Source organism: Elgaria multicarinata, chromosome 8 (genome assembly GCF_023053635.1).
Source record: "Elgaria multicarinata webbii isolate HBS135686 ecotype San Diego chromosome 8, rElgMul1.1.pri, whole genome shotgun sequence".
Lineage (NCBI taxonomy): Eukaryota > Metazoa > Chordata > Lepidosauria > Squamata > Anguidae > Elgaria > Elgaria multicarinata.
In genome coordinates, this window is record NC_086178.1 from 6,505,929 (window position 1) to 6,522,917 (window position 16,989).

At 45.8% G+C, this 16,989-nt stretch overlaps 1 protein-coding gene across 1 annotated transcript in view; it reads left to right on the forward strand.

The window, feature by feature from the left end:
- DIS3L2 (DIS3 like 3'-5' exoribonuclease 2) overlaps positions 1 to 16,989 on the forward strand; it is a 316,408-nt gene that overhangs the window by 193,092 nt on the left and 106,327 nt on the right. Inside the window, exon 12 of the mRNA XM_063131760.1 lies at positions 10,411 to 10,523. Coding sequence (XP_062987830.1) covers positions 10,411 to 10,523 — 113 coding nt within the window. The remainder of the gene's footprint in view (positions 1 to 10,410; positions 10,524 to 16,989) is intronic.

The window sequence follows — 16,989 nt, forward strand, 5'->3', positions numbered from 1 at the left end:
CTAACAGTCAGGAAGTTTTTCCTGATGTCTAGCTGGAATCTGGCTTCCTGTAACTTGAGCCCGTTATTCCATGTCCTGCACTCTGGGAGGATCGAGAAGAGATCCTGGTCCTCCTCTGTGTGACAACCTTTCAAGTATTGGAAGAGTGCTATTTGAAGACTGTTAAGTTGACGAATCTCTCCCGGCAAGCCATTCCACAAACTGGAAGCGGCAGAAGAAAAGGTCCTCTGGGTAATAGTTGTCAGCCTTGTTTTTGTTGGCTGGAGTAAATTCTTCCCAGAGGACCTGAGTGCGCGGGGCAGATTGTACGGGAGAAGGCGATCCCGCAGGTAGCCCGGACCCAAACCATGTAGGGCTTTAAAGGTGATAACCAACACTTTATACTTCACCCGGAAACTAATTGGCAGCCAGTGAAGAGATTTAAAGACTGGTGTAATGTGGTCACCCCCAGGTGTACCGGTGACCAACCTGGCTGCCATGTTTTGAACTAGTTGACGTTTCCGGACTAGGCTCAAAGGTAGCCCTATGTAGAGCGGATTGCAGAAGTCGAGCCCTCTGAACGCAGAGCATCTGCCCTAGAGCTGTGATCCCTCCTGAGTTATATGTGCCCTCAAAGAAGCAACTTCCCCCAAGCTTCTCAGAGCTCCTTGCTGTAGAGCTCAGTGTTGCTTGTTTAAACATTACCTGGCGCTGAACACCTTTCTCAACAACAAAGCAAGGGCTTTGGCCACAGAACATCCCAGGTTCAGCCTCAAGCATTTCCCAGTCAAAAGTGGATCTTGAGTAGCAGGCCTGGGAAAGATATCAGCCCAAGGCCTCAACGAGCCACTGCCTTTCTGAAGAGGCAGCAGCGGCGCACTGTGCTAGGCTAGGCAGGCCCAGGGGTCCTTTCCATGCAACTTATATCGGTTGGCCAGTGGGAAAAACAGGATGCTGGACATAGAATCATAGAATAGCAGAGTTGGAAGGGACCTACAAGGCCATTGAGTCCAACCCCCTGCTCAATGCAGGAATCCACCTTAAAGCATCCCTGATAGGTGGTTGTCCAGCTGCCTCTTGAAGGCCTCTAGTGTGGGAGAGCCCACAACCTCCCTAGGTAACTGATTCTATTGTCGTACTGCTCTAACAGGAAGTTTTTCCTGATGTCCAGCCGGAATCTGGCTTCCTTTAATTTGAGCCCGTTATTCCGTGTCCTGCACTCTGGGAGGATCGAGAAGAGATCCTGGCCCTCCTCTGTGTGACAAGCTTTGAAGTATTTGAAGAGTACTCTCATGTCTCCCCTCCATCTTCTCTTCTCCAGGCTAAACATACCCAGTTGTTTCAGTCTCTCTTCATAGGGTTTTGTTTCCAGACCCCTGATCATCCTGGTTGCCCTCCTCTGAACATGCTCCAGCTGGTCTGCATCCTTCTTGAATTGTGGTGGTTGAGTAGGGTGAATGGAAAACCCTCTTCTGTATGACAACCTTTCAAGTATTTGAAGAGTGCTATCCTCAGTCTTCTCTTCTCCGTGCCCAGTTCTTTCAGCCTCTTTTAAAGCTTTGTTGTTGTTTATTCGTTCAGTCGTTTCCGACTCTTCGTGACTTCATGGACCAGCCCACGCCAGAGCTTTCTGTCGGCCGTTGCCACCCCTAGCTCCCCCAAGGTCAAGTCTGTCACCTCCAGAATATCATCCATCCATCTTGCCCTTGGTCGGCCCCTCTTCCTTTTGCCTTCCACTTTCCCTAGCATCAGCCTCTTCTCCAGGGTATCCTGTCTTCTCATTATGTGGACAAAGTACTTCAGTTTCGCCTTTAATACCATTCCCTCAAGTGAGCAGTCTGGCTTTATTTCCTGGAGTATGGACTGGTTTGATCTTCTTGCAGTCCACGGCACTCTCAGAATTCTCCTCCAACACCACAGTTCAAAAGCATCTATCTTCCTTCGCTCAGCCTTCCTTATGGTCCAGCTCTCGCAGCCATAGGTTACTACGGGGAATACCATTGCTTTCACTATGCGGACCTTTGTTGTCAGTGTGGTGTCTCTGCTCTTAACTATTTTATCAAGATTTGTCATTGCTCTCCTCCCAAGAAGTAAACGTCTTCTGATTTCCTGGCTGCAGTCAGCATCTGCAGTAATCTTTGCGCCCAGAAATACAAAGTCTGTCACTGCCTCCACTAAACATGCCCATTTCTTGGGGATGCCTAACCTAGAATCATAGAATCATAGAATAGTAGAGTTGGAAGGGGCCTATAAGGTCATCAAGTCCAACCCCCTGCCCAGTGCAGGAATCCACCCTAAAGCATCCCTGACAGGTGGTTGTCCAGCTGCCTCTTGAAGGCCTCTAGTGTGGGAGAGCCCACAACCTCCCTAGGTAACTGGTTCCATTGTCGTACTGCTCTAACAGTCAGGAAGTTTTTCCTGATATCTAGCCGGAATCCGGCTTTACTTAAGCCCATTCTTCCGTGTCCTGCACTCTGGGATGATCGAGAAGAGATCCTGGCCCTCCTGTGTGTGACAACCTTTGAAGTATTTGAAGAGTGCTCTCATGTCTCCCCTCAATCTTCTCTTCTCCAGGCTAAACATGCCCAGTTCTTTCAGTCTCTCCTCATAGGGCTTTGTTTCCAGACCCCTGATCATCCTGGTTGCCCTTCTCTGAACACGCTCCAGCTTGTCTGCATTTTTCTTGAAGTGTGGTGCCCAGAACTGGATGCAATACTCAAGATGAGGCCTAAGTAAGGGATGGTTATCCAGCTGCCTCTTGAAGGCCTCAAGGGGAACCGGTGTATGTTCTCAAGCCTGTGTTCACTGTGAACGCAAGGAAACATCAGCTAACCTATTCTCAAAATCTGTGCAACTTTGAGGTGACGCGCTGGTCTAGAATGATCAGAACGAAGCCTTGCACAGGTGCAGAACCTCTGTGTGAGGCCACAAAAAAGAGGGTTTTGACTTTCAGGTGGGAGGGAAGTCCTGGGGAGCTCTGTGTGTGTATGGGGGGGACCTTCTTTTCGTCACCCCCCGCCCCCAGCCCTTCCTTTATTGTCTTGGAGCCTTGCTATTTGAGATTCTGAAACTCCAAGAACATTGGGTTCTCTTTGGATGTTTTGTACTTGTGATGTTTTTCTTCAGTGTTTCATGTCAAAGGTGTGGGGGGACGGGACAAAGAGAGCTGGTAACAAATTCAGCGTGAGGGGGAAACACTGAGTGGATGGAAGGGCCCTGCCTTGTTATTTGTCCCTTGGCTGAAACTGCCTGGTCTGGCCTTGAGTTTTACCGTTGCCTAGTAAACAAAGCCTCCGATTCAAGCTCAGTTCTTTGGCACTTCCAGAAACCGAAAATGCCCCCAGGCAAGGCAAAAGGAGGTTTGAAGTAAGCCAAAGAAGTGAGCGCCTGCCTCCATGAACGCAATGGCCTGGCACCTTTTGGTGTGAAGGGTGACCGTGGTTGTGAAAAGCGTCTGCCTCAGTTATCCCAATGCCAGTGGTCAACCTTTAAGATGCCAGGGCTGGTTGCCTGGCATTTGCACATCTTGGGTATCTTCATTAATGCCTTTTAGCAGCCATAGAAGAGATGGAGACTTATAGCTAGCCACCTGGGGTGGGGGTAGGGGGTTGGACCTAACTCTGTATGAGATGACTTGGAGCCAGATTCCGGCTGGACATCAGGAAAAACTTCCTGACTGTTAGAGCAGTACGACGATGGAACCAGTGACCTAGAGAAGCCGTGACTCTCCCACACTAGAGGCCTTCAAGAGGCAGCTGGACAGCCCTCTGTCAGGGATACTTTGAGGTGGATTCCTGCATTGAGCAGGGGGTTGGACTTGATGGCCTTATAGGCCCCTTCCAACTCTACTATTCTATGATTCTAATCTGTGTACTATGAAAGGGCCATGAAGAGAAAGTAGATTGTGTGAAGTAAAAAGCCTTATTCTGTGTAGCTTGGTGATGATGTAGCATTCGAGCTCCTTTCTAGGCCCTGTGGCTTGTAATTCTGTTGAATATACATCCAAACAGCCGTATCTATTCATTCTCTCAGGATTAGTTGATTTGCTTTCCTACCTTGTCTTAGTCTGGGTGGTGAAAACAGTTGATTAGGAAAGTGAATGTGAATCTACAACTAGGGTATTTCTCCTCCTCCTGCTGCTGCTGCTGTTCACACAAACTTAAACTCTTTTTACCCAGTTCGTAGAGTGAACACCGGATTCAGATTGCTGTGTCGGCATTTTTTAGCTGAGTACTTACAGATTGAGAGAACCTTCTTTTCTCTCTTTATTCTGTTTTATTATTATTATTTTTTCGGCAATAAAGGAAAATTGAGTTCTCCAGGCTGTTTTTGTTCAGGGAGGTGAGGTCATCAGTAGAGAAGTTGAAATCCCAGCTTGCTTTAAACTCCTCTTATAGGTGTGTTGTATAAATTCCTTATTCAATTGCTCCATAGGATTAGGGTTACACACAGCATCCTGGCAGTGGCTCAGACCCATTCGATTATTTTTCAGATCTCAACAAGCCCTTTGTATAACAATGTGTAACACAGGGAGAAACTGTTCCAATGGACGGATGCCATTTTAACTTCAGTTGTGAGTGTACGCATGGCATTGGAGTTTATTAGGGCTAAGCCAATAAGACTACTCACTTGGTGGAGGGGTATATTTTTGGCAGTGTTTTGGGAACATCTTAATTTCTTCAGCAATTACTGTGAAAATGTTTGCCATTTCATTTGCATTGCCTCCTCTGGTTCTCTCTCAGCTAAATGTGTTTGTCCTCCAGAATGTCATCCTGTTCATTGTGTGGTCCCTGATGACTTAATATCACCCATGCGACTAATCCAGAAAGCATTGCCTCGGTGGACTTTTCCTCAGTGATGTCATCACGTGGTCATATCTGATGGGCTTCTTAGAGTTACGATGCCATTCCTTGAAGACCATAGGAGATTCATTCCGGCATAAACTTTTATGCTCCCTAGAAGTTTGTATGCTTTAGGGTGGATTCCTGCATTGAGCAGGGGGTCGGACTCGATGGCCTTATAGGCCTCTTCCAACTCTACTATTCTATGATTCTATGATCTGATGAAGTGGGCTATAGTCCACAAAAACCTATGCCGGAATAAATGTACTAGTCTTTAAGGTGCTACAAGACTCTCTAGTTCCACAGCATCTTTCAACTTTAATCCCAGTGGGTCTTGCACCAGTGATCTAAGAGATGGCAAGGGTGGATTCATTCCCTATACACCACCTGTCAGCTCTAGCCAAAGGAGACCAACTGAGAAAGCTTCCTTGCACCAATGGGTCAGAGTGGATCACCTGATGCTTCCTGACACCTATAAAAGATTTCAGGCCATGCTTGCCTGAACATCTAGGAAACCTGCAGTCATGGGTTAGAAACCACCTTCATCTCACTCCTCCTCTTCCTCATTTCACCCTGCCCTTGTCGGCACAGGAGCCAGGTCTGGTAGTTATTCTTTAAGATGCCACGGGTCCAATTTCTGTTCTTGCAGGTTGTTTGGATTCCTTGGCTTGACGCCAATGCACAGTCAACTCATGGGCTCTGAGCCCAATGTGATTAAAATGGAGAGGAGGAAGATTATGTACGTCGCTCTAGGTTCGTTGCGTTGCAGGAGGAAGGATATAAATGCAATAAATAAATGTGATCCCTGGTGCAGTTGCTCTGCCAGTCTGCCTGAATGGCATTTATAAAGGATCTATTGATGTCCACCCTGTGAAAGTGCAAAGTATCTTAAAATCATAGAATCATAGAATAGCAGAGTTGGAAGGGGCCTACAAGGCCATCGAGTCCAACCCCCTGCTCAATGCAGGAATCTACCCTAAAGCATCCCTGACAGATGCTTGTCCAGCTGCCTCTTGAAGGCCTCTAGTGTGGGATAGCTTACAACCTCCCTAGGGAACTGATTCCATTGTCGTACTGCTCTAACAGTCAGGAAGTTTTTCCTGATGTCCAGTTGGAATCTGGCTTCCTTTAACTTGAGCCCGTTATTCTTGAGACCCTCTCTTTCCTTGCGACACAACGGAAGCAGCGACGTAGGTTGAAACAGCCAAACTTTGTGTGCAGCTTCCTTTGGCACCTTCTTATGCTGTTTGCGCCCATGTATGTTCCAGTGCTGCATCATTAGTAATCAAATCCAGAAGAGACCGAACTTTTCTCCAATGCCAAGCAAGCGTCTTTAAATTCTAATTTAGCAAAGAAAGCCGAAGGTTAGCAACACAGGTAGGCACTTCTGTGTGGGGTGATAGCTTGAAGGGGTTAGAGTCACCGAACATATGTGGGAAAAGAATAATAGTGAATCTAGACCTTGTAACAAAGATCTCCAACAATTCCCCTGGTCTTGATATTTGGTGTGTGTTTGGCGGGTGTGTGTGTGTGTCTCCGCATGGTTTGAATTTCAGCCCGTTCAGCTTTTCACCTGGTGTCAATATATGTAACTAAATAGGGCTTCTTTTACAAGTTCAAGTGTGCAGAGCAGAAGGAGGGATTTTTGGGCTGCCCCCTGGTTTCGGAACCTTTGGTGGGAATCCTGAGCATAAATGAACTCCATTCAGTGTGTTTTCGTTGGCTCCTTCCCTGTTTTGTTATCTCATGTAATGGGATCTCTCTTGGTTTGCCAACATTCTGCCGAGGACAGAAAGTTCAAGTCCAAAAGGGTGTGCGTATCGGATTAGGCTGCGATTAATGCCATGATGTAATGACCGTCTCCTTTTCCTTCCATCAATATTTTCCCCGAGGGGTCAGTATATTAGAATATGGACTTCAAAAGGAATATCTTTTTTCTTGCCTTCTGCAACCGTTTTGGCTCCCATTGCTTGTAATATTAAAGCTGTTAGTCTAAGGCTTATCATCTAAGTAGTTTCAGGCTTGGCTGGTTGGTCGCCCCCGTCGCATAGCTTTCTGAGCTTGTGATAACACAGTGTCATGATTCCAGGTACTTTTCAGAGGTGGGAAATTTCATCTTCGCTCTGCAGCCGTTCGCCTCCAGCATCCTAAAGACCGGTAGACCGAAAGAACTGGGCATGTTTAGCCTGGAGAAGAGAAGGTTGAGGGGAGACATGAGAGCACTCTTCAAATACTTCAAAGGTTGTCACACAGAGGAGGGCCAGGATCTCTTCTCGATCCTCCCAGAGTGCAGGACACGGAATAATAGGCTCAAGTGACAGGAAGCCAGATTCCAGCTGGACATCAGGAAAATCTTCCTGACTGTTAGAGCAGTATGACAATGGAATCAGTTATGTAGGGAGGTCGTGGGCTCTCCCACCCTAGAGGCCTTCAAGAGGCAGCTGGACAAGCATCTGTCAGGGATGCTTTAGGATGGGTTCCTGCATTGAGCAGGGGGTTGGACTCGATGGCCTTGTAGGCCCCTTCCAACTCTGCTATTCTATGATTCTATGATTCTATGATTTGTGAAGAACTTTTGGACACTGAAATTTGGCAGAACCAGTTAATCTGCTGCTACTGCTACTGCTATAAATGCACTGAACTAGCTTGATAGTGCATAGTCTGTCTCTGATGAGTACTGTTTTATTTATACATATATTAATTTATTTATTTACAATATTTATATACCACTCCCCATTGAAAAATTTCGGAGCGGTGTACAAAATAAAATGAAAATAAAAACGGAATAAAACACTTAAAACAGATTTTAAAAGAAGCAAATACAGTGACTCATGGCTGAATGTTAAAGAAAGGCTTCCTGGAATAAAGATGTTTTCAGGAGGTGCCGAAAGGAGTACAAAGTTGGCGCCTGCCTGACATTCTGTGGCAGGGAATTCTACAGGAGGGGGCCCGCCACGCTGAAGGCTCTTCCTCTGGTGATGGATCATTTCTTTGCTGCTTGGAAGCTAATGAATTTTCAGATGGGGCATAAGAAAGAATTTCCCTATCTGTTAGCTGGAAGCAACTTAGGACACCCCCACGGCTCTTGACGGCACACGGGACTTAAAAGAGTATACGTCTGAGGAAGTCTGAAATGAAATTGATATGACGAAATGGGAAAAGATAACCGGAATCCTGTAATAATTAATAATACATTATATTAGTCTGTTGTTATATTTTATTGTCAAGGTAGAAGCATAGAATCATAGAATAGTCGAGTTGGAAGGGATCTACAAGGCCATCGAGTCCAACCCCCTGCTCAATGTATTACAAGAAGCAATTATTTGCCTTGTTTTGTCATCTTTATAATTTTGTTTATTTGAACTGGTCTATTTGATAGTACTAACCTGTTTCCCCGAAAGTAAGACATCCCCCGAAAATAAGACCTACTTCCAGTTTTGCCTCTCGCTGTAATATAAGGCATCCCCCGAAAATAAGACCTTTTTTTTTGTTCAACAATAAATGTGTACCGTATTCTTCTTCATGGAAAAATAAGACATCCCCTGAAAATAAGACCTAGCGCATCTTTGGGAGCAAAAATTAATATAAGACACTGTCTTATTTTCGGGGAAACAGGGTATATAATATAGAAGTCATTATTTTGACTCTGTACACCATTATTGTCTGACTGTATTGTTAAAATTGCTATGCAACTGTGTGCCTGTTAGCATTCCGGACATTTGGATCTATGTGGAACCACCAGGAGCCAGATCCTGTTTTGCTGCTATTGCCATTTGTTCTTCTTGATTACCGTATTTCTTCGATTGTAAGATGCCATCGAATCTAAGGCGCACACTAATTTCACCAACAGGGAAAAAAAGCTTTGATTCGAAGAAAAAATAAATTTCTCCAATCAGCCAGCAAAGCAATTTTACGATACATACACGCAGCGGAGGGGGAGAGGAACAGGGAGCGAGCGAGACACAGACACGCACGCGCGTAGAGGCAGGTTACATGAATGGGAAGCAGGAACCAATCGTCCTCTGCCTGGGAACGGACAGCCACACATGCATTCAAAAGCTGGTCTGCACCATTCACACGGACGGGAGGGGGTGGGCAGGCGAGCCCAACCAGCGCTGCTCAGGTGATTCTTCCGCTTCCCATCTCCTTAACAGAGGCGAGGCCGAGCTCTTTGGAAGGCAAACATTTGAGATGCTCCGAGACGTTGCCCCTCTCCCCCCCGCTTCTCTCTCCACTCCCTTCTCTCTCGCTCGCTCTTCACCCCCTACCCTCTTTCCCCGCCTGTCCCGCTGCAGACTCGACAAATGTAATTACCGTATTTCTTCGATTCTAAGGCGCCATCGAATCTAAGGCGCACCCGATTTTTAGAGCTGTTACTTTAGGGAAAAAAGTGCGTCTTAGAATCGAAGAAATACGGTATTTTAATGTTATTGTTTTAACTGCTATTTGACTGTGTATGTTTTTTAAAATTGTTTTTAATGTTTTAAACTGTTTTTATGTATTTTTATTGTTGTAAGCTGCCTTGTGAGGGCTTCTGCCCTGAAAGGAGGCCAGGAAATGTTTAACTAAATAAATAAATAAATAATCACCCTGGTTCATGTAGAGCACGCATGAATTTTGAGTGTATAACATTTGTACCATGGAGAGCCGTGTGTTCCTCCATCTTGAAGAATCCCAAGTGTTATGGAAGATAACTGATTTCGCCATTATTCCCTTCGTCCATTTCTTCTTTCCCCTCCTTCTTCCAAGAGCCCTCATTTCCCTGCTCCAAAATGCCATCCTTGGGTGATTTCTAAGTGATTTAGACGAGTAAACCCCATTTACCTATTTGGGTAAGGTCGCTTACTCAAGTGTAAAGGACAAGCCCTAGCTGCTGGCTAAATCACCAGGCGCTTCCTTGCGTAGCTGGCACACACACACCTCTTTTTCCTTTCCCCACGGCTCAGCAGGAAACCAGGGAGAGAAATAAGAGGTGGGAAGCTTGCCCATCAAAAGGAATGTCAGGCGCCATTTTTGAGGGCTGGGGGCTTCTTCTTCACCTTTCTTTCCACACGCTCCGGCGGGAATTTGGGACGGGACAGTGAATACTGATTGGATGGAAGGAAGGTAAAGCAGGAAAGTTTCTGCCATGCAGGCAAGGTGGGACAGGAATGTCCCAGGGGACATTGCGAAGGGGGTTGGGCAGGAAGGGAGATTGGGCAGAATTAACCGTTTCCCTCCCTATCCGAGCATGTCTAGTGACGTTAAAGGTGACGATTTGGGCTAGTAGCCAATTGTAAGTGTAGGATGTTTTTCCCTCTGTATAAAACTAAAAGTTAATATCTGTTCGTGGCCTCTGCTCTCCCATTTGATCGGAGGAGAGGACCTTTGCGCAGAGATTTCTTGGTACCTGGAGTGGAAAAGAAACCTTCCTTTGGAAAACTGTGTAAAAAGTTGCCTTTTTATTGATTTAATTGGGTTGTAATCCACAGTTTTTGCAACACAAGCTTACAGAGTAGAAGTAGGATGTATTTGTTGTGTTACATTTTGCTCGCTGTTCCTTCTTTTTCTTGCCAGTGGCCTGACAGTTGCTATCCCTTTTCCATTTCAGGTAACTTTGAAGTGGGCGTTCACATTGCAGATGTGAGTTTTTTTGTGCGGGAAGGAACTGCGTTGGACAAAGTAGCAAGCACGAGAGCCACGAGTGTCTACCTTGTGCAGAAGGTGAGAGTAAAGTTAATGCCCCAAAGGAAACCCTCCAAAGATACCGTATTTCTTTGATTCTAAGACGCACCTTTACCCCCATATAAACATCTCTAAAAACAGGGTGCGTCTTAGAATCGCGGGTGCGTTTATTATTTCTTAGAATCAAAGCTTTTTTTCTGTTGGTGGTACTGAAATTAGTGTGTGTCTTACAATCGATGGTGTCTTACTACCGAAGAAATACGGTAGTATTCTTCTGGGCGATAACTGGAAGTCCAAGCGGATAATGTCCTTCTGCCAAGCGACTGGGTGAAACTGGGACAGGTGTAACATCGAGACTGCTTCCACATGAGGGTTTATTGTGGAATCTCTGTGGCTTATTCATTCACTTTGACTGCGGGATCCACACAATATTTATTTATTTATTTATTACATTTTTATACTGCCCAATAGCAGAAGCTCTCTGGGGGGTTCAGAAAAATTAAAACCACAGTAAAACACCCAACAGGTTAAAACACAATTACGAAATACAGTATAAAAAGCGCAACCAGGATAAAACCACACAGCAAAGTTGATATAAGATTAAAATACAGAGTTAAAACAGTAAAATTTAAATTTAAGTTAAAATTAAGTGTTAAAATACTGAGAGAATAAAAAGGTCTTCAGCTGGCGACGAAAGGAGTACAGTGTAGGCACCAGGCGGGCCTCTCTGGGGAGCTCATTCCACAGCTGGGGTGCCACAGCGGAGTAAGCCCTCCTCCTAGTAGCCACCTGCCTCACTTCCTTTGGCAGGGGCTCACGGAGAAGGACCCCTGTAGATGATCTTAAGGTCCAGGTATTTATTTATTTTATTTATGTTTGCGTTTATATCCCTCCTTTTTTCCTCCAAGGAACCCAAGGCGGTGTACATAATCCTCCTCCTCTCCATTTTATCCTCACAACAACAACCCTGTGAGGTGGGTTGGGCTGAGAGTCCGTGACTGGCCCAAAGTCACCCAGTGGGTTTCCATGGCTGAGTGGAGACTAGAACCCGGATCTCCCGACTCCCAGTCCAACACTTTCGCCACTACACCACACTGGCTCACAATATTGACATCCATTTGTGGAATTTGCTAACACAAGATGTGATGCCCACCCGCTAGGATGGCTTTAAAAAGGGTCAGACAATCCTGGAGGCGAAGGCTATCAATGACTGGGCTCGGAAGACACGATAACCAACAGTTGGTTAAATAGTCAATGGTGGGTTAAATAGTCAACAGTTGGTCATTGTGTCGTCTGTCAGGACTTTTTCACACCACGCTTGGTTATTCGGCTGAAATCACCAACACTGTGCAGAGTGGTTTATTTGAAAAACTGTTGGTTATTGTGTCATGTGTTGGGCGCTGTTGGCTGTTTTGTCACACACAGTTGGTTATTTTCAGTGACTATAGAGACCTTTGGCAAGAGTGGCCAAAGCAGCGGCTGCCGCTGTAGTCCAACTTGTAGAACTCACAGTGGTTGATGGGATACCAGCAGGAGGACTGGGGGGGGGGGGAGAGAGGGGATGTGTCAATCAAATACAGCGTTGACTAATAGTCAACTTGACACTGGCCTTAATCCACACCACGGTTGATTATAACCATGTCGTGTGAGGAGTACCCCCTTGATAATCATGTAAGTGGAATACTTAAGATGTCTTTAATATACTACGTAACAAAAGTGTTCAATATAGTTCAAATAAATCTGAACTGTATGGTATTACATAAAACCATAAAAAAAAAAAACGAGCCATAAGCAATAAAACCACAATAAAACCAAAACCAAACGCGTTTCGACCCTATGTGGTCTTCTTCAGTGGTATACTAAAATTTACATACGCATAAAGTACAAAGAATTGGTTTTTGAATCATCTTAGCCACTATTCTGTTGCTTTTGAAAAGGCTGTAAAAAGCCTACTGAACTCAAGTTGTTTGCCAGGTTAGTAGCTTTTATATACGTCCTCCTGTCCCACCTGGTAAGGTGGTTTTGGAATGGCTAGGAGTTATTTTATGCAACAGGTCTATTGGTAAGTGTATTTGAACTACATGGCTTTTGTCATGTTCTTATACAATCCTGCTATGTTTTCTCAGTGTTGCTTCCATCTTTTTTTCTTATTGGAAAAAGTCTGGTGTTGTTTGATAAGAATGGAAGCGTAACTTAACCTTCACAGTAGGAAGTGACCCATTGAGCAGGGCAGGTGAACCTATTATCACTTGGCAGACATCCAGTATAACATTTGCAGCGGGCACCATTTTTATCATATATATATACATACATACATATATATATATACACATCCGTATTTTAAGTAGTGTGGATACCCATAATGTTCTCAAACTAGCGTTATAGTGACCTGGAGCTATACCCCAATAATAATAATAATAATAATAATAATAATAATAATAATAATAATAATAATAATATTTATTTCTTACCTGCCTCTCCCTTTGGATCGAGGCGGGGAACAACATTAGAACAGAAATCAATGCATCTTAAAAATTCATGATTTTACATTGATCTGGATAGGCCTGCCAGAAAAGGCTAGTCTTTAAAGCTGCCTTAAAATCACACAGAGAGTTAATTTTACGAATCTCCTCCGGCAGGCCATTCCACAATCTGGGGGCGACAGAAGAAAAGGTCCTCTGGGAAACTGATGTCAGCCTAGTTTTAGCTGACTGAAGTAAGTTCACCCCAGAGGACCTGAGTGTGCGGGGCGGACTATATGGGAGAAGGCGATCCCGCAGGTAATCTGGACCCAAACCATTTAGGGCTTTAAAGGTGATGACCAACCCTTTGTACTTTGCCCGGAAACTAATTGGCAGCCAGTGGAGTGATTTTAATGTTCGGGTAATACGCTCACCCCTAGATGTACCCGTGACCAACTGGCTGCCATATTTTGAACTAGTTGAATGGCATGAAAAAGATAAAAACAACAAATATAGCTGGAAAAGTCTATTAGCACAGTTGAAAAGATCAGTTGAAAAAGAATAAACAGGTGATGAAAAAAAAAATGGTATCCACTGCAAGGGGTATAATGAGTGTGCCGAGCTGCGCCCCTTAAACGGCCTGATGGGTAGCGCTACTGGTGTAGACAGAACACAGTGGGAGCTACAGATAGAATAAATGTGTTGTCCTCTGGTAGTGTGGAAAGTAGATTTCAATTCTGCTTGTAGCATGCAGAAGGCGAGCAGTGATATTTTAGCGCTGGGGTGCTTCCAGATGGACGGCTCCTAACTTTTTTTACTCCATTGCTCCCACCCTGGTAAAAAAAGATAATAGCGTACACTGCTGCTTGCTGCTTGCATGGGGGAGCTCCATTTAGCTGTCCTGGTTAATAGCCCTGGCCTGGCCTGTAGTGTGTGATTTTTTCCCCTAATTCTTATTTAAAGCTGTTGATGCTTGAGGCCATCACCACCTCTGGTGATAATGAGGTCCATATGCTCCGTCCGCGCTATGTGTAGTAGTACTTTCTTTAGTCAGTCCTGAAACCCGCTGCCAATCAGTTTCACTGAATGACCCTGAACTCTGGCATCGTATGTGTGAGAGAGGAAAACGCTTCCTTCTTCACTGTCTACGCAATCTTCATGGTTTTACAGACTACCCACACACCTAGTAGTCCTTTCCCCCCTTCTAAACTCCAAAGCCCCAAATGCATTAGGTGCAACCTTCCCAAACCTGCTGCCCTCCAGATGTTTTGGACTATAATTCCCATCACCATACTGGCTGGGGCCAGTGGGAGTTGTAGTCCAACACATCTGGAGGTCACCAGGTTGGGGAAGGCTTAGTCTTTAAGGTGGCACAACACTTTTTGTTGTTTTTGCTCTAATATGAGCAGCATACAGGTAGGGTGACCCTATGAAAAGGAGGACCGGACTCCTGTATCTTTAACAGTTGTATTGAAAAGGGAATTTCAGCAGGTGTCCTTATGGAGAACCTGGTGAGATTCCCTCTTCATCACCACAGTTAAAGCTGCAAGAGCTATACTAGAGTGACCAGATTTAAAAGAGGGCACGGCACCTGCAGCTTTAACTGGTGTGATGAGGAAGGAATTTCACCAGTTTCCCCATATATACAAATGACACCTGCTGAAATTCCCTTTTCAATACAACTGTTAAAGATACAGGAGCCGACTTCTCCTTTTCATAGAATCATAGAATAGCAGAGTTGGAAGGGGCCTACAAGGCCATCGAGTCCAACCCCCTGCTCAATGCAGGAATCCACCCTAAAGCATCCCTGACAGAGGCTTGTCCAGCTGCCACTTGAATGCCTCCAGTGTAGGAGAGCCCACAATCTCCCTAGGTAACTGGTTCCATTGTCATACTCTTCTAACAGTCAGGAAGTTTTTCCTAATGTCCAGCCGGAATCTGGCTTCCTTTAACTTGAGCCCATTATTCCGTGTCCTGCACTCTGGGAGGATCAAGAAGAGATCCTGGCCCTCCTCTGTGTGACAACCTTTGAAGTATTTGAAGAGTGCTCTCATGTTTCCCCTCAATCTTCTCTTCTCCAGGCTAAACATGCCCAGTTCTTTCAAGAACTAGGCATGTTTAGTTCTTGAAAGAACTAGAGGCCTTCAAGAGGCAGCTGGACAACCACCTGTCAGGGATGCTTTAGGGTGGATTCCTGCGTTGAGCTGGGGGTTGGACTCGATGGCCTTTTAGGGCTCTTCCAACTCTGCTATTCTATGATTCTATGATTCTATGTGATAGCATAGGGAAAATTATGCTTGACGTCGGTAGCGCTGCGGCTCTCACTTCTCCGTGGTTGAACATTGAGGAGTTGGGGTGGGGGGAAAACCCTTCCCGCAAGGAAATCAAATAGCACTGCATAACGAATCCTCTCGAGCTGCCTGTCTGGGAGAGACGGGGTAGTTGTGCAAAAGCCTAATGGACTGTTTTGAGAAAGTGCAAGTCTTCAAAATGAGTGTATCAGGTTCTACAAAGCAGGCAAACCTAAACAGTTTTCTCCCTTCTGGCACGTCCCTGCGTGTTGTTTTAGGTGTGAAGTAGCTTGAGTGGGGAAGGTCAGCCATAAATCCCTATAATATTTTACTGGTCCTCTTTTTATAATGGAGATCAAAGATTGGAACTGGAAGCTGGTCTTCGTGTTGAGTCCAAGGGCCTTGAGATGTTCGCTTCTGACACCAGCAGGTTGTCGGGGTGTTGATATTTTGATAATGTCAAGCTGAATAATAAAGAGGTGATCGAAGTCTGGATTCATGGAAGTGTTGATACAGAAAGACAGGGAACGCTTGAGCAGAAACTCTTGGCTCGTAAACAAATGGCCTGTTTCCTTTGAGCCTCTTTCAGTAGACGAGGCCACCCCGGGATTAAGCCTCCGGGGCCCCTCCCCTGAACGGAGGGCACAAAGCCCTGGAAGCCATCAAGCTCTTAGCCCGGCTCCACCTTATCGGCAGGCCACTGGTGGAGGGCCTCTTCTCGGACATCTGAAGGAGCCCCAAGCTGAGTGGGAGTGGGCAGGCTGCCAGGTTGAGCGGTGGAAATGCGGCTGTCGGTGGGACTGCACGGATACACTGGATTTTTGTTTTCCAGGCAGAGCGTTTTGTGCTTTGGCCTCCCTGGTTTACTTCAGGCTTCCCCGCTGCGATTCCCACCAACGGTGGACCTTTCCTGCCTGGCCTACCTCTGAACATAGTGTAACTCCAGCTGCCTCCTCTCATGGACCCGATTATGTCCCAGGACCACTCCAAGGGCTGGAAGGAGAATGGCTCAAGGCAAAATCAGGGGAGGAGGGAGGCTCATAGAATCATAGAACAGTAGAGTTGGAAGGGGCCTAAAAGGCCATCAAGGTCAACCCCCAGCTCAATGCAGGGATCCACCCTAAGGCATCCCTGACAGATGGTTGTCCAGCTGCCTCTTGAAGGCCTCCAGTGTGGGAGAGCCCACCACCTCCCTAGGTAACTGGTTCCATTGTCATACTGCTCTAACAGTCAGGATGTTTTTCCCGATGTCCAGCTGGAATCTGACTTCCTGTAACTTGAGCCCCTTATTCCATGTCCTGCACTCTGGGAGGATCGAGAAGAGATCCTGGCCCTCCTCTGTGTGACAACCTTTTAAGTATTTGAAGAGTGCTCTCATGTCTCCCCTCAATCTTCTCTTCTCCAGGCTAAACATGCCCAGTTGTTTTAGTCTCTCTTCATAGGACTTTGTTTCCAGACCCCTGATCATTCTGATCACCACTGATCAGGCTCCTTTCTCTCCCTTGTTGCCATCCTCTGAGTTTCCCTCGGAGTAGGCAGTCGGAGGAGGCCTTAGATGTGGAGCGCAGTGAGAGGGTAGGTTCATGTCAGGAGAGGCGTTCCATCAGGTATTGTGGTCTGAAGCTGTGTGAGGCTTTATAGGTCAAAACCAGCACCTTGAATTGGGCCCAGAAGCGTATAGGCAGCCAATGCAAGCAGGCCAGAATCGGTCTTATCCTGGACAAAAACCAGTGCAAATCAAACAAAATAGGC